The sequence below is a fragment of the Neolamprologus brichardi genome, chromosome 18 (assembly GCF_056152115.1).
Source record: "Neolamprologus brichardi isolate AB-2024 chromosome 18, ASM5615211v1, whole genome shotgun sequence".
NCBI classification, from domain to species: Eukaryota; Metazoa; Chordata; class Actinopteri; order Cichliformes; family Cichlidae; genus Neolamprologus; species Neolamprologus brichardi.
In genome coordinates, this window is record NC_142121.1 from 6366327 (window position 1) to 6388128 (window position 21802).

General features: G+C 41.6%; 1 protein-coding gene across 5 annotated transcripts in view; it reads left to right on the forward strand.

Moving 5' to 3' along the window:
* Positions 1-21802, forward strand: part of LOC102797426 (disco-interacting protein 2 homolog C) — a 242806-nt gene that overhangs the window by 108874 nt on the left and 112130 nt on the right. For all 5 annotated transcript variants that reach the window (XM_087832056.1, XM_087832058.1, XM_087832057.1 and 2 more), the window contains exon 2: positions 17647-17718. In XM_087832056.1, the coding sequence (XP_087688182.1) occupies positions 17647-17718 (72 nt within the window). The remainder of the gene's footprint in view (positions 1-17646; positions 17719-21802) is intronic.

Sequence of the window (21802 nt, forward strand, 5' to 3'; positions counted from 1 at the left end):
CTCGGACATGTAGGTCAGTTTGCTGGAGCTCGGCGCTGTGAGAAGTCGACCCCCCGGGACAGCAGAGATGACCGTTTTTGCTCTAACTGCAGGAAATGAAGTCACTCCAGAGGATTTGTTTTGCTGGATGATGACTTCATTATTCTGGTTTTATTAAGTTTGCTTTTTCAATGGAAAGCGATTCTACAGCTGTAAAGTCCCGTTTTGTAAAATCGGGATAATCGCACACGACGATGTCCCGTTTTAGAAAATATGTAGACAGTGCCTCGGCCTAGCCTCTATTTTGAGCGTGGGAATATTCAGATATGTTGGATTTTCCAGTATTATTTTCTTTGCAGCAAGCATACACCAGGGGAACCCCCCCGAGCAGAAAGGAATGAGCAGAGAAGCCCTCAAAGAAGAGACAAACATCTTTGTCTTTGAAGCAGAGGTGGTGGTCGCTCGTATACAAGAGCAGATGAGGCCAAAATTCCTGATTTTAACACTGTAGCTCTGCACTTCAGAGAATCAGCTGTCAAACAGATGTCCTGGATTTACTTTTTATTGAGTTTTGATGGTGGCGCTCCTTTTTACTTTTGAACCATGCTGGCTGCTTTATGTGGCGGCTTATGCTAAAAAATTATAAGTGTTGGGCCACACTTGTGAATCTTTGAATCGGTGTTTTTTTTAGTCCCATTTCCCTAAGTGTGAAAAATCAAGCATCTTGTTGTGCAGTCTGCCTTCTACAAAAACCTTTTGAAAGAAAGAGCTCACTGAATTTGAGTTCAGTGCAATAAAGGATGCCACCTTTGCAGGAATCAATCCCCACCCCCAAATCTTTTGATAGTTCAGGCTTTTCACTTTGACACAGTCGAATACGTCCAGTTTTCAAACCATACTGAACTGTGCTCTCATGTAAGAAAGGATGTGAATCATTGTTTCAGATTTTCCTGTGAAATTCAGCTCGTTCCAGTTAAAATATATGATATTTGAGCCAATCGTTACAGTAAAAATTGAAAGCTGGCAGTCATTGTAACCCCAGAAGAAGCTACGGATCCCGAGTGGTCGAAGGCTCGAGATGTGAGGAAAAACCCGGCAGCAGGAGTGTGTGTGTGTGTCCTCTCTTACCTCACTGTGAAGTCAGCTGACAAACAGACCAATTTGTTTATGGGGCAGCGTGTTTAGGCAGGCAGTGTTGGACTGTACCAACTGAGGGTAGGGGGGTGTGTGTCCATACTGTGAAATCAGGTGAAAAGCAGTTTTCTTCCTTCCAGGACTAAAAATGGAGGGTACACGGTGAAGTCATTGTCAGTTCACAGCTGCAGAGTGTGTGCGTGTGTGTGTGTGTGTGTGTGTGTGTGTTGACAAGAAAAGGCAGCGTCAGTAGCTGAATGTCAGCAGACACCTTCAGCCCTTTGTCTGTGCAGACGAGGTCGACCTGCTTCCTCCTTAAAACTAATAAGCTGCTTGTCTTTGAGTGTGCATGTTAATTGAATGAGTGTGTGTGTGCGAGAGAGAGAGTGTGTGTGTGTGTGCTGCCAGTGGGGAATAAGCAACCAGTGTTTCCACACACTGGTCCACAGACGAGGACGGCGGCTCGTCTGAGCATGAAGCTCAGTTTGCTGCTGTGTCAGTTTTTTATTCCTGCTGCCTGAAATGCTCGGTGAGTAGAAGAAAGCTGTGTGTGTTTGTGTGTGTCTGCGTGTGTGTTAGTGTGTGGAGGCTGATTTTCTTGATCTAATTATCTTAATTGGAATAAATGTCTGACTTCAGGGTGTTTGTTTTTCTCATCGGTGAATGGCAGGAGTTTGAGTTTGGTGTTTTTAATCATGTAAAACTTTAAAATGAACTTTGCTGTGATCTGAAAGTTTTCAGCAGTGATGATGTAAAGCGCCGTGCGTCTGCTCTGCAGCTTTCCTCGCCGTGTGCGTCTGCTGACCAGCTTGCTTCGGTGCACCTATAACGTCATACGGACTGTCGGCCCTGTTTCTGTCGCTGGTACGATAGGCTTTGCACCTGCTTCACGACAAACAAAGAATGTAAATACTGGGCGCTGATGTAACCAAATAGAGGAGATGAGCAGGTTTTTACTCTGAAGAAGCGCTGTGAGCGTATCCAGTGATCCTTACGTGATTATTGCAGTCAAAAGAATTCAGATTATTGTCAATTTTAACTCTTTATCACGCTACGTTCTTTTTTTTCTCTAGAAAATAATTAAATTTGAGTACAAGATGCTGAACTGAGCATAGATGTAGTTCACACAGGCCTCTGAGACGATCTTGTAAGATTTAGGACCGACTATGCTGACTGATCTCAGTGCAGCTACACATCAGCTGATTGCTAACCTGATCCCCTTCTGCAAGGCCAGAGGGAACGCTGTTTAAGATGACAAGCCTGCATTATACTCCATTGCAGACATGGACAGCTGGAGGCCCGACGGCTGAGTAATCATTCCTGTTAGTTATTTCACATCAGCTTGAAGTCCATCGCCCGGGAATCCTGTGTAGTTGGTGCATTGTAATGTTAATTGTCCACAATAATATACAAAGTTTACGACCCAGGTGCATCCTAGTGGAAATTATAAGCCCTGCTTTAGTCTGCAGGAAGTTTGTGTACATCTGCAAGCCCCTTCACAACCCACCCCCAACATAACCTCTGTTTTCATGCAGGATCCGACTTAAAAACAAATCTGTTTATGCTGGAAGCTGCTTTGTTTTGTGCTGCGTCTCCCTGCTACTCTCTCAGGTACAAGAACAGAGCCACTGCAAGCACATATTAATCTTCAGCCGATTGATCTGTACAGAAGTGTGCAAAAAGGCCTCACAGTGCAACGTTTTATTTGTAGTTGAGTCTTTTTGAAAAGCTGAACAGCAGGAAGAACTCTGGCTGTACAATAATATAAAACAAATAATATGAACAAATCAATATTTTTTTTTATTATCTGACTGATCAATCTTCAAACTCATTTTGTGTTCTGTTGATTTCAGTCTCTTTCAGCTGATGGTGCAGCTTATTGCACGCTGATAAAGAGCAGGGATAAACGGGTTTGTTGACAGTTGGGATTAAATACGAGATAACCAACCGTAAACCAGGGACAGCAAAGATCGGGAGAAGGGCAAACAAATGTCGCTGTTTAGTTTTCTTCTGAAAATGTTGAGAAATCTTCTGCAGAACGTCTCTGAGACACATTCAGGATGTTTTTAAGGTAAATAAAAACCTCCTGTTCTCACAGACTTTGTTACTAACAGTGTTTTTATGGGGGCGACTTCTGTGAGCACTTTGCCGATGGCCTGCTGTTGTTGCTGCTCCTCTCTCCTTAATGACATCAAGGCTTTGCACTCTGTGTTTTACTGCACATGAAGCTGAAACACTATTTGGTCTCAGGACCTTTGACCATTTTAATCCAGAACAGAGAGATGTGTCAACAAGTCAGATACAAATGTGATCGCCATTTATGCAACTGTAAGACTGGAGACAGTATCTGAGATTCTCAGGTAGGGCTGCCACGATTAGTCGACTATCAGAATCGTCAACGACTGATTTAATAGTCGACGCGTCGTTTGAAGCTTTGTAAGATCCCAAAAGACGCAGGAATAAGTAGTAGGATTTAAGAGTGTAATAACGGACTGAAACAGAAGATGGCAGCACTGCATGTACAAGGATGCCAGCTGCCGTTAAACCCCGAAGAAGAAGAAGAAGCTGTGTCCCAGAATTCAGAGCGCGGCCCTGCTCAGTTTCCAACAATGGCGGCAGCTAGTTAGTTTTAATATTACTCTTATTATTCTTTCTGGGTCACAAAATAAACATTTAACATATTTTCAGGCGAGAATGTAGCTGTGTAAACCTCAAATATCTGCTCAGTTTATCAAGACGCCACATATTTTCAAAAGTGCTGCGACGTTTTAGGAGACGTCTGTTAGCCACTAGCTCGATAGCTAACCGGGGGCTAGGTCACTGGAGTCCCAGCTAATTGTTTTCAAACCCACTGCCGTCTTTCGCTACTCAGGTTAAACATGATACATAAGTCATTTGGATAACTTAAAAATGTTATTGTTTGGCTTTTTTTAGTATTTTATTTGTTCCTGAGTAAATCGGTTTGGCTGAGAAATAAAGTTATAGTTTTTACACAGCTGAATAAACATCAAGCAGACAGCTGATATTTTATTATATTATTATATTTTAGATAGCAAGGAGTTTATTAAACTTCACCGAAACAATCTGCAAATTTAATTAAAATTTAACAAACTATCATCTTGTCTTTATTTTTAGTTAGCACATACCTTAAACACTTAAAGCTGTAAGCTAATGATAGTTATATAAGAGCAGATGCTGCTGGTGCAATAAGCTGTATGTTTTACGTCCAATGGATGATGATCTGATTAGTCAACTATCAAAATAATCGTTTGTGGCAGCCCTATTCTCAGGCCTAAAAACCGTTTTTCCTCTCTGTTTTTCAGTTTGCAGCACCTTCTGATATTAATTGTTTAGCTGCAAAGGTGCTATTGAAATAAAGCTTACTCCACATTAGTAAGCTGTTTATATGATAGTGACAGTCACAGAGCAGAAACTGAGCCATTAAAAGCACCTAGAGTTGCAGTAGTACTGAGTTAGTACAGGATAGAATCGGAGGTCAGGACAGGTGAAAGCACCGTCGCTGAATTCCCGGGACAGCTCGTCATCTCTGTGGCAAAAAGTTTAGAAATTTGTCACACTCACTTTGGACATTCCCCAGATTCTTGGCTCCGAGTTTCAGGTGTATGCCTTGAGTGCAATACAACCACCAAATCAGATTCCTTGGATGCCTCTGACATCTTTATCTGCATCAGCATCTGGCATATTAGATTTTCCACCATAATGAATTTAATAGAAACATTTTCCTTTTTGCAGGTTACAGTTGTTATTTTTGCAATGATACACAAAACTGGCACAAATTCTGGCTGAAACTCACAAAATGTATCAAATGAACCTGAGATTTGTTTAAAACCTTTGATGTAATTTTTGCCGCCGATTCCGACTGAAACAGCAAGTTGTCTTATAATAGTCGTCTTCTTAGCAACAGCACCGACGGTTTAATTAACTTGTACTTTAGACGCTTCGGCCCGAGTGAACACCATCTGTACTCGATGAAGGCACGTGTTCCAGACACATTCATTTCCTTTCTCGTTTCATGCGGTCGAACATAAACTGTAACGGGACTTTCCACCCAGTCCTCCTTATTGTGCGTGTAATGGTTTTTCTGGCACTAGAGTAAGTTTAGCTCCGTTTTTCCACAAGCGCGCAGGACGACCATAAATCATTTTAAACTGCGTCCACTGATTGAAATCCAGCATACATGTATTTATAATTGGCATTGACCACGAGGAAGCACGGGTACACGCTCCTCTCTCCAGTTTAATGACGGCCAGAGGAGGAATTTTGTTAATGTAGCACCTTCGTCAAGTTGCGCCACGTGTGCTTCGGCTCCTTAGACTGAAGAAGAAGGTGTTGTGTCTGTGCTTATAGGTTTTGCTGTCGAATCTGTTTATTAGGGAAGGAAACGAACTCTTTTAAACATCAAGAGGCACAAACGGGCCCAAAAACTCCCACAGAGCCGCTGTCCGGGGAAAATGTCATAACTGTAAAATGTAGCAAGTCAAAGAATCATAGAGGAGCAGCCTGACTGAGACTTTCAGGTCGAAGGAGATGGTTTTCTCAGCCCAGAGTTTTGTTTTCTCAGCTGACAAAACTCAAGTTTAAAACCATGTAAAGTTTTAATGGTTACCGACACACAGGCTCAAAGTGTGTGTGATTGTACCTGTGTGGAGGTGAGCACTGAATCAGCATGTTGTTAATGTAAACACCTGCTGAATCTGTGTGTGTGTGTGTGTGTGTGTGTGTGTGTGTGTGTGTGTGTGTGTGCCCTGCCTTCATCCCCAGAGGAGTCCTTGGGCGTTTCCACCAGCTGTTGTTAATGAGTGTTTGTGTGGATTTTCTCTGTGTTTATCTTCCATCATCAGTCGTAACCATTTGCAGCGTTTCATAAAAAATAAAAACAAAAGCAGGGACTAATAAAAATGCCCCAATTTAATTATAAAACATTTATTCGTTTTGATTGTTTTTGCTCCACCAGGTCAGTTTTTGGTCCTTTCTTTGAAGGAAGTTAATCAAAGTTGTAGGGGTGCGAACGTTCGATACAGTCTTTCGGTTCGGTACGCATATGTATGAACAATACAAAATTTTTAATTAATTTTATCAACTTTCCTTCTGACGGTGCTGTCTGTGTTGAGCGCTCAGTGGATCTCCGCTCGACAGTGCAGCCTAGGCGGAGTAGTCGAACGCAGATTCACTGAGCGCAGCGCAAGCTAGCAGACAGAAGTTAAGCTCTCGTTGCAACAAATTGAACCTCCCCCACCCTCATTCAGATCTGGCGTTTGGAACTATTTTGGTTTTCATGTGACGTATGACCCTGAAGGTAAGCGAGTCATGGACAAAAGTAAAACAGTATGTCGGATGTGCCACCCAATGCTCAATTACATTGGTGGGAACTAGTGCGTTAGCGCAGTTAGCTCGTTAACGTGTTGACGCCGTCCAGCCCCACGCACGGGGCGATCCGCGGTAGCTCGTTAACGGAGATTTGCCGTGTTGTGGTGTTAACGTCATTTCAGATTAACGCTGACAGCACTAGTGGGAACACAACGAATATGACTGCACATTTACTCCGACATCATCCTCGTGCAAAGACAAGTGGAAGCAGACAAAAACAACAAGCACGCATGCTACAAACTTTAGCCGAGTCATTTAGACAGCCGTTAGCACATGATTCTCCTTATGGGGACCTGATATGTTTAATATGCTGCTGAGAATATAGCCCAGAAGAAGCGTATAGTATAGCTTTTATTTTGGAAAGAGCAATAAACTCTTTTCCAAAGATGAGTGATTTCTTGATCAGATAGATTAATTTTTTTTATTACTTTGTTGTTTCAGCAACATTAAATTTAAAAACTGTACTTTTGAGTTAAAATATATATTTATAATTTTGATAAATGATAAATTAAAAAGGCATGAACATTTTTTTGTCAGCTGAGAAAACAACATCATTGTTGTAGATGATTTATACAACATCATTGTATAAATGATGCTGGTGCTCTTCACCCAACAAGCTTTTTTATTTGTATTCTTGCAGAGATCCAAACATTGATGTTGTCTTTATGCATCGATTGTTTTCATTTTGCTTTTACTACAACTGCTGCTGTCAGGCTTGTTTTGACACACACACACACACAGACGGTTAGCTTTTCCTTGAACATGTGGAAATAATCTGGCTTCAGATAATATTACCTCTTGTGATGTCACTGAAAACGACAAACATGAATTTCATCAGAGGAGCATTCGGAGGATGTTTCCACAGTTGTTGGATGGATCACGCTGATGACTTTGATGACTTGGACTTCCCCTCTGCAGCACCATTGTGATAAAATGTTTCCAAAATATGTCATTTGTGACCGAACGACACTTCCGGCAGCTGAGTGGGCCGACTTCCTGTTGTCTCTTCTAGAATATTTGATTGGCGATTCATTTTGCAGCGTTTGAGATGATCAGAAAGCTTTTTGAATCAGTCAGCATCACATGGATGTTGAACTAAACACATTTTTCTACTTTACAAAAGTTACACAAAACTTGTGTCGCCTTTTCCTGGGAGTTGTTCTTCACTATTGATTGGCTAAAGCGAGGTTTCGAATGAGGCGAGTAAGTTTTTAGTCCTGTGGGTTTTATGAGTTTCCATGAAAGTTCCTGCTTTCTTTTTGTTCTATGCATTTGTGCTTGTACTCTGAGAAAGAGAACAAAAAGCTTTTTTTATTAGTCCCGAATGGTCACATGACAGAATTGTTTCTCTATCCTTCCTTTTTTATTTCCTCGTTCACTTCATGCTGTTCTACTCTGCACTAAATATTCCATCTATTCCATATTTTAGTTTTTTATCTCCTTCCTCTCACGTGTCTGTTATCTGTAGCGTTGCAGTGTGGAAACAATAAAATCAACTCTGTTTCCTTTTTAGGTGCTGGATAGATACGACACACACACACACACACACACACACACACACACACACACACACACACACGCTCAGTCTTCCTCTCTTCCCGTCTCTATTTTGTCAGTGTCATTATTTCCCTGCTCTCTCGCTCTCATGTTTTTTTCCTGCTCTCTGTTTCTCTTCCATGTTTCCGTCTCTTCTACATCAGCCTCTTCTTTTGTCATGGCTCGGTGTCTCTCTCTCGCTCTCTCTCTCTCACACTGTATATGGTCATGCAGGCTCAGCTGGCTGTTTCTGCACAAACTGACTTGCAGCACTCATCCTTTCACCACAGGACGGTGATTCAGCAAATCAAAGTTGTTCTCTGAGGCTGCGATTGAACGCAGAGCACGTTTCACTTTTGCTTTTCGTGAGCAAAAGTGTTTTTGACGTAAACGTGATCGTTTTGCGCCTCATCCTTGAACTGTGGACGGTTAAATTCTGCTGTAGCAGCTTTTATAGCTTTTTCTTGTCCGGGAGATGCTGAACTTAACTGCAGTAATTTGCAGCTAAATCTGTTGGTCCCTCTAAGACGAAATTAGGTGCAGCAGTGGTGGATGATGGTGTCGGGCAGCCTTTCAAGGTTTGGGTTGAGGTCAGAGCTCTGTGGGAGTTATTTAATGTCTTTATGGAGCTGACTTTCTTCTGCGGGATTGTTGTGTGGAAACAGGAAAGGGCCAAACACAAACTGTTGAAACTAAGCTGCAAGAACATGTCTGAAATATAACTGCACACTGTAGCTTTAAGATTTCCTTCAACTGGAACTGAAAGACCACCTCAGAGTGAAACTGTCCAGAGTCCCGTGTTTAAAGAAGTCACGGCAAACTCCGCGGTGAGCGCGAGGTCCGTGTCAGACTCTATCACACAGATTTTTACAGGTAGTGTAACATGCTAGCCCATCAGTTGCTATGGTGACCTCTGTGGCGACCACACTGTCCTGCAAGTGCGCGAAGGAGTGATTTATACATCGACCGCTCAAAGTGCTTGACATCAAGGTCGGGGTTAAGAGCGTGCCAGTCTGATGTCTAGCGGGGAGTCGGGGAGGGCGCTTCCAGCAGTATGTAAATATCTAAGTGTCAATAATTCATGGGCAGCTTATAGTGAGGTTTTACGGCTGTCATCATGCTGCTCCATGCATATTTCAAAACACTGAAGCACTCAGAGACAAACGCAGGACTGTAGCTGGATTTGTGCCTCGCATGGGGCTCAAACATTGGAAACAAAAGGCCTGCTGTGTGGTCCAACAGTGCTTTCTACCACAGCCTGGTGATAAGGGTGACAACTGTGTAAACGGCAGTGTTGGTCAAGTTACTTGAAAAAAGTAATCAGTAACTAATTACTGATTACTTCCCCAAAAAAGTAATCCCGTTACTTTACTGATTACTTATTTTCATAAGTAATTAATTACTTAGTTACTTAGTTACTTTTTAAAAACACGATTTACAACCTGAATAGGTGATAAAGTGATAGATCTTTCAGCCCAATTCTACTTTTTCTACATAATCATCATACAAAATGTAATCAAATGGAAAAGTCTCTTTTTAAAACTTGTTTTTATTAGTTTTAATCTTTTAACTTTATGCATCAAGTAAAAATTTAATTATATGCAACATTCTCTGACTGGAAGAAATTTGTTTTTTTGTGTGTTTACACTCAGTCTTTCAAATAGATGCAAGTAAAACACAGCAGAAAATAAATAAAGTCAAAGACTAGCGGTCCTGTTGCTCTATTTTCACCTGTAAAGCAGGAGTGGGGTAGGCGGAGGGTTACCCTGGTGCAGGTGTGCCGCAGCGGTCAGTGGAAGAATCTGCGAGTTTCTCTGTGAGTTTCCCATTACGTCGTAGCTACTCGGTGCTTGTTTGGAAGTTTAGGGGTTTTTTCCCTGTAAAAAGAAGTTTTCTTCACACGCACAACGGACACTAATGTTTTTGTCACTTTTTATGGAATCAAACTCAAAGTAAGGTCAGTACGTCCACGCTTTAAACGCTGCACGCTCATACTCTCTCTGCACTCGATATATGATCCATTGTTGATCTGCACACAGCTGCACAAACGTCGCACTTGTTTACGTCACTGTCATGAGACATTCTCGCAAAAAAATCACAGTTTTAGTAACACAGTAACGCAGCGTTCCTACGGGAAAGTAACTGTAATCTAATTACCGTTTTTGCAATAGTAATCCCTTACTTTACTCGTTACTTGAAAAAGTAATTGGATTACAGCCCATCTCTGGTAAACGGTACACATTTATGATTAAAGGACTAGATGCAAATTAAATGATACCAGGTGCTCTTAGCTGTGTCCTTTAATTGGTTTAGTTTTCCTCTGTTACCTTTGCTCTGGCTGGAGGGTAGAGAAGCAAACTTGTGGTAGAAAAGTTTGATTCCCAGACTTTCATTTTCCCTTAGATGATTCTGGGCCATGGGTGCTGTTTGGCAAGAGGTAGCATTAATAATAATGACAGTAATAATGCTAGTATAAATGCTAAATCAATGTGCAGATCCAGAATGACCGTGCACAGAAGCTGTTACTGTGTTTATGTCTATGTCCAGTTTTTAAAACGGTTACCATGTAAAATCATTTTAATTCCATTGATCAGTCGTCATCACGTCTGTGCTCACTGTTCAATGCGCTGCTCGTGCTGAACCGTCCTCGGCTCTTGGTGCATTTGTGCTTTAGGCGTCTTGAATGTGTAAAGAAGCTGCAGGCTGAAGTACTCGCCCTCTAACATGACGCTGTGCTTTCTGATTGGAGGTAGAGCGCCTTGTGGTCATAAACATTTCCAGAGATGTGTTCTGCAAAACTGTGGAGGTTTCTTTTGGTTTCCAGAGCTCTAATTCTGTTTTTCATTTTTCACATCATCATTAAAGAAAAGCAATAAATCAGCAAATTCATCAAATCTAGATTTTTCTTTTTTGATTGTCCAGTTTATTGTTTTGGTTTTTAATGAACTGAAGGATTGATTGCTTCTTTCTCGTCTGTGTTTAGCCTTTTAGATTTTTGACTCGAGCTAAATGTGAAGCTCTTTGTGTCTGTTTGTGTTTGGAGACAGTTTAAGCTCTCGGGGCTTACACCACCTCATTCTGACCTGTGAAAACATCACCCTAAATCCATTTTGTTCTAACTGAAATAGACAGACAGTGAGACGGAGGGAAGAAGTTACAGAATAGCAGAGCCTGAGTCATCCTTCCTTCCCCTGTGCCTATTTAAAGATCCTCATCCCTCCATCCTCATCATCTGCTTCTTTATTCCTCTCCCCAGTCTGAGAAAGGAGGAGGACCTCTCATTCGCTTTTGATCTTATTTTGGAAGTTTCTGTTTCAGTTTGTCATACGAGTATAACTCTCATCAAGTCAAACGCCTAAGATCAAGGGAGAGGCTACAAATAATCCTCCAGCTTAGATGAACTTAATTGGAAGAGAAAAGATGGCAAAATATCAACTTATTAACCAAAACTGTTGTAAACAGTGTGTGCTCTGACCTTTGACCTGCTCTGTATACTGTACTTGCATGCACAGGTTTCCTGCACGAGCACCAGCTTGCAGAAAAAGAACTTTAATCCTCACAAAATCAGTAACATAGTTTCAGAGTAATATGATACTTGACTCTAAATTCAGTGTGTTTTGGTGCTAAACAGCACCAACTGCTGGTTGAGGATGAGCATAGCTACTTGTGTTTTATGGTGTTTTATAGACTTCATGACAAAAACTTATCTCATTATTACTACCTGTCCTTTTTAATCCTTGGTGTCTCATCTTTTTCATTTCTGACCTACTTTAAAAAGGCTCAGAAAAGTGAGTGTTTTCCTGTTAATACGGCAGCACGTCGACTTCAACAGTCCGATCTACCCTTTCGTCTCAGTCCATCTGGGTTTAAGTACTTAGGGATTAACGTGACTCGCTCTCTAGCTGGCCTTAAATCAGCAAATTTGTCTCCTCTTATATCAAGGATCACATCTGATATTCAAAGATGGGGTAATCTCCCCCTTTCTTTAATCGGTAAGATTAATGTTGTTAAAATGAACATCTTACCAAAATTTTTATTTTTATTTCAGTCAATTCCCTTATTTCTGCCGAAACATTTTTTTGTTTCACTGGACAAGATTATTGGTTATTTCATTTGGGCAGGGAAGCCACCCAGGGTCTCTAAAACTTTGCTGCAGCGATGCAGATTTAGTGGAGGACTTGCATTACCTAATTTTTTAGCCTACTACTGGGCCGCTCACATCCATAAACTTTGCTACTGGCTAAAATCTTCTGGTTCCTCGTGGTGTAAATTGGAGCTATCATCATGTAAGAGCTCTTCTTTCTACACTGATAATCAGGTGGTTCTTAACACACTCAAAATCTGGTTTCAGTTTAGACGTCACTTTAATTTTGTAATGCCGTCTTCCTCGGGTCCTCTAAGCGACAACCATTTGTTTCCCCCTTCACTTTTGGACTCGACATTCTCAGTGTGGTGTGACAAGGGTATAAAACAGTTCAAACATTTATGTGGATGGTGTTTTCGATAGTTTTCCCAACTTGTCTTCTCGTTATAAAAAGGCTCAGAGAGGTGAAAAGATTCTGTATTTCACTGGAAAACTGAGTCGCAGCAGCCATTATAACTCTGTGAAAACATTTTATTTTATTGTTGTAATCAAAAGAATCACATTCAGGCTTATGACTGTTTTTTATGTGTGTATGGTTTGTATCTATTTTATTTAATATGTTCCTGCTTGCCGGCAGCACGGTGGCACGGTGGTTAGCACTGTTGCCGCACAGCAAGAAGGTCCTGAGTTCAATTCCACCATCAGGTCTTTCTGTGTGGAGTTTGCATGTTCTCCCCGTGTTTGCGTGGGTTCCCTCCGGGCACTCCGGCTTCCTCCCACCGTCCAAAGACATGCAGCTTGTGGGGATAGGTTAATTGGATAATCCAAATTGTGAATGTGCGAGTGAATGTGAGTGTGAATGGTTGTCTGTCCCTGTGTGTTGGCCCTGCGACAGACTGGCGACCTGTCTAAGATGTACCCCGCCTCTCGCCCTATGACAGCTGGGATAGGCTCCATCGCCCCCTGCGACCCTGCAAAGGATAAGCGGAAGCAAATGGATGGTTGGATGGATGTTCCTGCTTGTTATTCATCACTGGGCTTGGTTTCAAATCCAACGTTGTCTTCACAGATCATTTTGCTAATGTCGTGTCAACATGGCAACTTTTTACAATTCATGCTTTCCTGTTTTGTCCCCACACACACTACTCCACGTCAAGCAAAAACACGTTTTTGATGTGGTTTGTTATACGTTTAGAAAAAATCGTCAGTATTCCAACCCGTCACTTCCCTCTTGACTAAAACGACGCTGGCAGCAATGGCGGCCCCTTCCTGGGCATGATCCTAAAAGCCTGGCACGTCTTTCTTATTTTCCGCGTGTAAACCTGCAGTAACGTGGAAAGTTGCATGAATGCACTGTTTATACAAACCCTGATTGCATTAGACAGCATTTATCTTGCGGTAGTTTAATATACAGCCACAGTGTGTTTGACTCTGCGCCTGACAGAGTGACTGACAGGCTGATGGACCGCCTGTCCGACTGGGTGGATGATTTTTAACACAGAGCTGACTGACGCGTTCATTTCATTCGGTCTCCGCTTTGCTGATAAAACTCCAATTAAATCAAGAACATGCTAACTGAGTGTTTGTGTGTCGCCTCCTCAACAAGTCAATATCTAAAAGACGAGGTCAGACCTCCTCTGTTTACCCACATGTCTTCACCTCCCTCAGTGTATTTTCCAGTTCCTCTCTCTCAGCAGGGTCGTTGGATCCCCTGCCAGAGATGATAATTATTGCCATGTGCCTTCATGCTACTGAAATCTCTCACGCACACACATATTTGTGCTGACATCATCGCAGATGACGTCTGTGCCCACAGCCGGTTTCTTGATCCCAGCCAGTTACTCACATGTTTGTGTGTTTAAGAAGGATTTGTCAAGTCAGCCACACAAACCGCTTTTTCCGTGTTCGACAAATCCTCTGCAGGTTTAGCGTCACTCAGGTCTGCTTCGTGCGTCGCTGCTTGGGAAGCACACTCACCCGATTTTTTATTATTATTTATTTTTACTCAGACATCCTCCAGGCAGAGAAATCCTGAAATTGCTCCGCAGCTCATCAGTCGTCACAGAAATTCAGAATATGTAAATAGCAGAGCATTTAGTCTGCACGAAGAATGTTCGGTATTTTTAGAGTCCTGCATTTAAAGCAGGGACTGTGACTTTTCTACCCTGATTGGTTTCAAAGAGTGGATGTTCATACTAAACACAGTCAAAAAGAGTGAGAATCTCAGCTTCACACTGCTTTAAACGGCCAGTTTCAGTTTTTTCTCCTCGGTGCACCCGTGGCTCTGAAAGTGTAGGGCTGCTCGATTGTGGCAAAAATGATAATCATGATTATTTTCACTGAAATTGAGATCTCGATTATTTGACAATATTTATTTAACAATAACAATGTGTTGAATAATGACTTTAAAGATTGTCAAAAATAATATAAAATAGTGCAAATACTGATAACAGTGCAAATGTTTGCAATATAAGAAATAAATGAAAAATGTAAACATCTATGTTTAGTGAACTTTGCAGTGTTGCTCTGTGGTGCAGCTACGACACTGTAGCAAAGTTTACACACTGTGTCTACTTGATCCACGTCTGACTCCGTGAACCCATAATGTTTCCACACCACTGAAGTTTTTTTACCTCTTTTCAACCAACAGCAGTCACTCTCCTCTCCAAATAACTTCTGCTTAGCTTTCCGAGCTTCCCTCGGGTCCTCTTAATCAGCGGTCCCCAACCCCCGGGCCTCGGACCGGTTCCGGTCCGTGAGTCGTTTGGTACCGGGCCGCGAGAGTTGAGGCTCAGGTGTGAAATGTATAGTTTTCAGGGTTTTTATCGGTTTTCAGCGTTATTTTGTTATCGTTTTTATCGTTTACTCGGTTTTCCTGGGTCTTTTCACGTGTGTTATGAATAAATGTTCTTTTTTTCGGTACCGGTACTAGTTTTATTTTGTTGTATTTATCCACGACACCTTAAAGGCTGGTCCATGAAAATATTGTCGGGCATAAACCGGTCCGTGGCGCAAAAAAGGTTGGAGACCGCTGCTCTTAATTGTTGTGACACGTGTTCGAAATGCAGAGAGGTGCGCTCAATTTGCCACACGGAGCAGCGCCAGAGTAAAGCACGAGGGAGGGGCTAATAATCGGCTTAGTCATTTTTAATGATCGTTGAAAGCCCAGATCGTAATTGAGATTAAAATTCGATTAATTGAGCAGCCCTAGTATGGGGGGTCATCCAGTCCCACCATGAGATCCACTCACTGATGTGAGAGTGTGTGCTCGATAGAACCACTGGATCTGCATCGTATCACTGCGAGCAGATGTGTTCATTTGACGTGAGCGCAGAAGCTCCACCCACCCGCTGTTCAAACCTTCTGCTTGTGAGTGTTAGCCAATCAGGGGCTCACCAGGGCCCAGTATCGGACAAATGCGGATTATTTTGGACTGTGATTCTCATACAGCTGCTTTAGTGGAGCCCAAATGTAACAAAATATGGAGATGGGTGTAATTATTTTTGTTATCGTGCCTTAGAAAACATGTGTTCTGTGACCTGCTTTCTAAAACCAAGAAGCACATTGAACATGAGCATTTAATTAACAAAAAGCCACACACTGTAAGAAGTGTGTAACATCACAGAGACAAACTTGCTTGTCAAACATTGCTCTGATGCTCCTTTTTTATATCCCACAAAATGTACAAACTGTACGCGCCCAAGTTTGTTGTGGAAGTTCATCCTGAATCTGTTCTCCAGCCCTTCCGGTCCTCTCCGTCCTCTTTGCTCCGAACACGTTGAATCCAAATGTCCCTGCAACTGCACACACAGACTTAACTGGAAAATTCCTCTGAAGTCTGCAAGCACCAGAAACTGTCTGGACCTACAATTCATCAAGTCACGTGGACTCTGCAGACTCGTAGAGAGCCTGCTCGTCATGCATAAAGCAAATATTTTAATTAGACGTTTGCATCCCGTAAAAACATTTTATCATATTGAAGTTGATTCTCCTCAGGCAAACACATGCATTTTTCATCCACTTGCTATTTTGCTTGTATAACATGGCTTCTTGCAGACTAGTGGAAAGAAAATGTCCAAAATACACATTTAGGTTTTATTTCACTGAATTTTGTTGCTTGTTTCTGCACGTTTGATAGATACTGCTTCATTTTCAATATTGAACATAATATTTCAGAAAACTAACAAGACAAAAAATTGTTTTTCTTGTAAAAGTTATCAACTAGTAAGCTTCCCGGTGAGATCTGTCCGAAAGTTTTTACAAAGGAGTTTGATTCAGAACCTGATTTATAAAGTCTTTTATCCCAAACAGCGCGATGGAAACTGACTCTTTCTGGCTGTTGACATAGTTTCTTGTTTATAGGGTAAAACCGTTTGATTCTAATATGTCAGCTAAATGAAATCTTCAGGTTTTTGTAAATTAGCACATATTCAGTGCATATTTAAAAGTGATGCTTAAGAAAATGGAAACAAATATCAAAAACATCAAAAATATCAAAAACAGTCACTACCATTCAGCATTTCACAAACTACAAAACCTCCTCAGACTCTTCAGCTTTCATACTGTAACTTTATTTGAAATAGAGTAGAATTAGAAATAGAATAAAGACTATATTGTATTTACTGTTTATCAGTGTATATATAATATATTTACCTCTATATAAATATTAATATAAATGCATATTGTAATCTGGGGCCCGTGTTGCTTCTTAAAACTCTAATTCCCACAATCCTTCACTCTGTGGCTTTCTGCCTGAAATTGTTACTTTGTTTTTTCCAGCTTACTTGGAGTATAATTTGGGGTGGGGTCACACTCATTTGGTCTGTTGTGTGTTTACACTCAGCAGTCGCATATTTACTTTGCAGTGATTCACCCCCAAATTTTCTGGCTCTCTCTTCTTAACTTTCTTTTGAAATGCAGCAGCCCCTCCCCTCCTGGTGATCTGACAGTCCCCGGAGGTTAGAACCCAATGCCGGGAATCGTTTATAAAAGCGCTATTGGATTCAGATGTGCTTTGTACTGCGTGGAAATCTGCTGATGGTACCGTAGCGAGGTTTGATTTATCACTCGGGGAGATAGGTCAGCAAGCTTTGAGGTGGTTTGTCGCACTGTGAAAGGTGAATCAGCTGCACCTGCAGTGCTTTGAGTTCCTCATTTATGCACATTCACATTCATTCAAACGGAACCATCTGATCGTAAGCAAACAATAAGCATACCGTAATCTCTAAATGCTGTAGTACCTTAAATTGTTTTGCTTTTTCAGGGGAAATATATTCAGTTCATTGCAGTCTTATTGTTAGTTTGTCATTGTTTTCTTAAATTACGCTTGTAGGAGCTGGAACAGTGAACATTTATCTAAAAAAACATAAAAACCTGCATGCCCAGTGCAGCTTTAATGATCTCTGAATCTTGAAGTAACGTTTAGAAAACATTGATCATCCATGTTTTACTTTGGCTCTCTCACTGGGTATTGCTGTATGAGAATAAGGAAAGTAAAATTTGCTCTGTCTTTCTCTCTATGGCAGGTGACATCACACAGAAGGGCTATGAGAAGAAGCGATCCAAGCTGATTGGAGCCTACTTACCTCAAGCACCAGGTAAAACAGGCTGTTCTTTAAAGCTTCATCCTGCTCTTTTAACTGAACTGCTCACTCACACCTCCCTATGTGCTGTTCTAAACTATAGTAGCTTTGCATGATTCACAGTTCAAAATAATCCTTATTTATTAGTCCAGCTGTTCTGATTGGCTGCTCCTCATAAACAGAATATTTGAATAGCTAGTGGGCGGGGCTTCTGTGCTCACAGCCAGAGCTTTGTCTGAGATGATGATAGCTGGTATCGTTCGGAGGCAAGAGGAGAAAAACTTGTCTGAAACTGAGCGTTTAGATTAATCTTGAGCCTAATCTTCAAGGATTACTTGTACGTACACTGACCTCATTATTTGATACCTCGACCATGTTGTTCTCTCTCCCAGTCTCGCACAAACACAGCAGCGTAAAAGAGAGGGCGATAAAAGACACAATTTAATGATGTATAAACATTTGAGGAGTGAAAAGAGACGAGTGGAGAAGAAATATAACCAACAGCAGCATAACTGAAGGATGTTCCAAGGTCAGCAGCCGTCACTGTAAGCTTTATTAAAAAGGAAAGTTTGGAGTCTAATCCTAAAACTAGAGAGCGTGTCTGTCTCCCGAATCCAAACTAGGAGCTGGTTTTGCAGGAGGGGGGGTGCCCGATAGCTGAAGGCTCAGCCTCTCATTAATAACAGCTCCCAGTAATAGCTTTTGTAGAGCCAGTGTGTCTGCTGGTCTCCAGTGACACTTCAGTCTCTTAAAATGTTGTGCATGTCTGAGAGTGTCCGGGTCTTCCCATTTGATCAGCGTGGATGACGGCCGACCTTCCAATGAAGCAGTGACAGCTTTTCCACAACGGATCCATCGTTGTGGGTTCTTTTGATTCTGTCCTTTCAGACCGCACTCAGGGGAGTGAAGCGCACACATGTACATGTTTAGACATCTTTGTGAGGACACAAAATTGTCATGCTACTATACTTGTGGGGACCAACAGTCACTTATGGGGACAAACGCCCGTTCCCACGAGTTTGAGGCTCAGTTAGGCTATGGTTTAGGCTGAGGGTTCGGATTATTGATGGTTAGGGTAAGATGTCCTCACTAAGATATGAAAACGAGTGTGTGTGTGTGCATCATGAAAGCTTCTTTTGTCTTTGGCTGAATACGGCACTTTTTTCTCTCCTTGTCGATGTTTAACAGGACACACAGTAAATCCCATTTCGGGCAGCTTTGTTATCACAGAGATTTTCACAAGTAAGGCAGAGCTGATCGCGCCTTTGTTTTGTTGAAGGTCCTCGTAAGAAGATACACATTCAACTTTATTTCAGTGTTTCGTCTAACAGACTGATAGTAGGGGTTTGTTTTTTATGAAAGAAGTCAGAATGACTGTGAAGGATGGGACTGAAGTGAAAACCAGCAGACACACTGGCTCTGCCAAAGCTGTAACTAGTAGATACTGGTGTGTGTGTGTTTGTGTGTGAGAGAGAGCAAGCATATGAACTCATAGGCAGGGAGAATGGCAGGAAGTGCATTATGGGATGGAATGAGGAGTGTGGGATGGAGAGAATGTGTGGTATTCACATCCAGACCCAGCGGGAGGTCGTCCCCAGTTCTCTGTGGGGGGGGGCGGATGACACACACTCCTCCTTGTGTTGCTTGGCCGCTAACACATTCACGTTTAAATCACTTCTAAGAACATTTCACCAACTAACACAGATTTCCTGGAGCCTTACCTGAACTGTAACTACAGTCTCTACCCACCTAACCTTAACTCTAACCTTAACTCTAACCTTAACTCTAACATTAACTCTAACCTTAACTCTAACATTAACTCTAACCTTAACTCTAACATTAACTCTAACCTTAACTCTAACATTAACTCTAACCTTAACTCTAACTGTAACCTAATGACAAACCAGGTCGGCAGTGAAAGGCATCTGAGTCCATGCAGGATGAGTAATACAAGAACAACCCAGCATGAATCCAGCACTCCTCATTCCTTTCAGTCCTGTAATGTACTGTTCTTGTGCACACGCACACACACACACACACACACACACACACACACACACACACACACACACACAATAACCCCCTTTTCCCATTTTTCAGACCCTCTCTTGAACACACTTAACAACACAATACTCCTTTTCTCCTTCTGTAACAAGCACACACACACACACACACACACACACACACACACACACACACACACACCAGCACAGTTTCCTTCCCTGTGGTGTATTTCAGCTTTAATCCGCACTGCTTTGTACGGAGTCAGGGTGATATAGTTTGATTCTCCGTTTCCCTCCAGTACTGAGAATTTACCACTTTGATGTCATTACATTCAGCCAAAATAGAAAAAATAGAAAATGAAAAACTTTCCTTCTCTTGCATTTACTTTAAGTGAACTCTAGTGTACAGCTGTACACTCAGAGCACTGATTTGGGGTCAGTAAGATAACTTGTAGGTTTTAAAAAAAATAATAATTAAGGAATAATGTCACCAGTCAATAAAAAACTATTTTTAAACCCATGATGATTTGAATCAATCATTATTAGAATTTCCAATTTGATTACTTGAAAGTACTTGTAAATGTGGATTTTGGTAAAATTCTAGGATACTTAATGGAAAATGAGTCCTAGAAATTATATAATAATTAATTCTTAAAACATACTCAAAACTTAAGTGAATTTTATGTACATATTGAAAAAATATGTATAATTTAAAACAGAGATGTACATTGGAGCTGTTTTTCCAGTCTCATCATTGAAACCTCGGGCGTCCTGTCGGCTGGCTTGTTACTTGGATGTGCACAGAATACTTTAAGGCTACGTTCACACTGCAGGTGAAAGCGCATCAAATCCGATTTTTTTGACCCTATGCGACCCATATCCGATCATGGTCTGACAGTGTGAACGGCACAAATCCGATATTTTCAAATCCGATCTGGGTCACTTTCGTATGTGGTACTGATTCCGATACATATCCGATGTTTCAGAAAGCGACTGCTGTTTGATGGTCAAGTCGCATTAAATCCGTCTTTTACGTCACTGACACAAGACAGACGCCAATTATCAGCGCCGGAGAAGCGCTCGAGAAGACATCGTGAACGCTTCCTGACCATCCAGTGTAGATGTTAGTGAAATTGTTGGGAAGACAACGTGAACATTTTATTTGTTCTGTATAATCTGCAGATTCTGACAGAAATCTGCAACTATCCTTTGAAGCACCGCTCCTCTAAAACAGCAATAAGGATCATTATTTTGTTATCTACATTATTATGTAAATAACAAAATAACTTAAAGCAAAAATTGGAAACGTGAAGTCCAAAGTCTTTATATTAAGGGCCATGAGTCAAACAATACTGTTTGCTCTGGGTCTAAACAGAGCGCGTTGTGTGTGACGTCTTCTTTTGCGCATGCGGGCCGCTTTGAGCGCACCTGCAGTGTGAACGTAGCCTTAGACCAAGGTGTTCATGGTCCATTTCCAAATCCAGACTGTATAAAAGTTACTGAGCTCATCTCTAACAGAGGCCCTAAAACCTCTGTGGAAAAGATGACAATAATGTGATAATGGTTATTTATAAAGCCGGTTTTGACCATAACCACAGTCCTTGGTAGGAACAGTACTGTAAACAGATAAATGTAGCTTAAAGCTCAATTAGATTAGAGTCAAACACCAGTCTCCAGCTGCATCTTACTCTAACTTGGAAAGACGAGGCCACGACCTCTGCAGCGACCAGGCCTAAGTAAACCGAGTGTGGACCCATTTTCCAGCTGCTTCAAATTGGTGTTTTAAACATTTTCCCCGTATAATAGCTAGTTTGTCCCAGTCGCAAGCCTTTTCCAAGTCTACAAAGCACCGTCGAAATGGTTGGGCAAACTTTCATGAGACTTCTGTGGTTCTTTGAACAAACGAATAACTTGTTTGGCCCTTTCATGGCCCAGATTATAAAATGTCCTTATGTTTGTTTGAGCTAGCAACAGAAGTTTCTGACAGCCCTGTCGACTCTTGCCAGAGTTGTAAGAATTCCCCCGAGTTCTCCAAAACATTTTCCTTCACACGATGACTACGGTTGGAGTTTCTAAAAATAGCTGCGGTTACATGC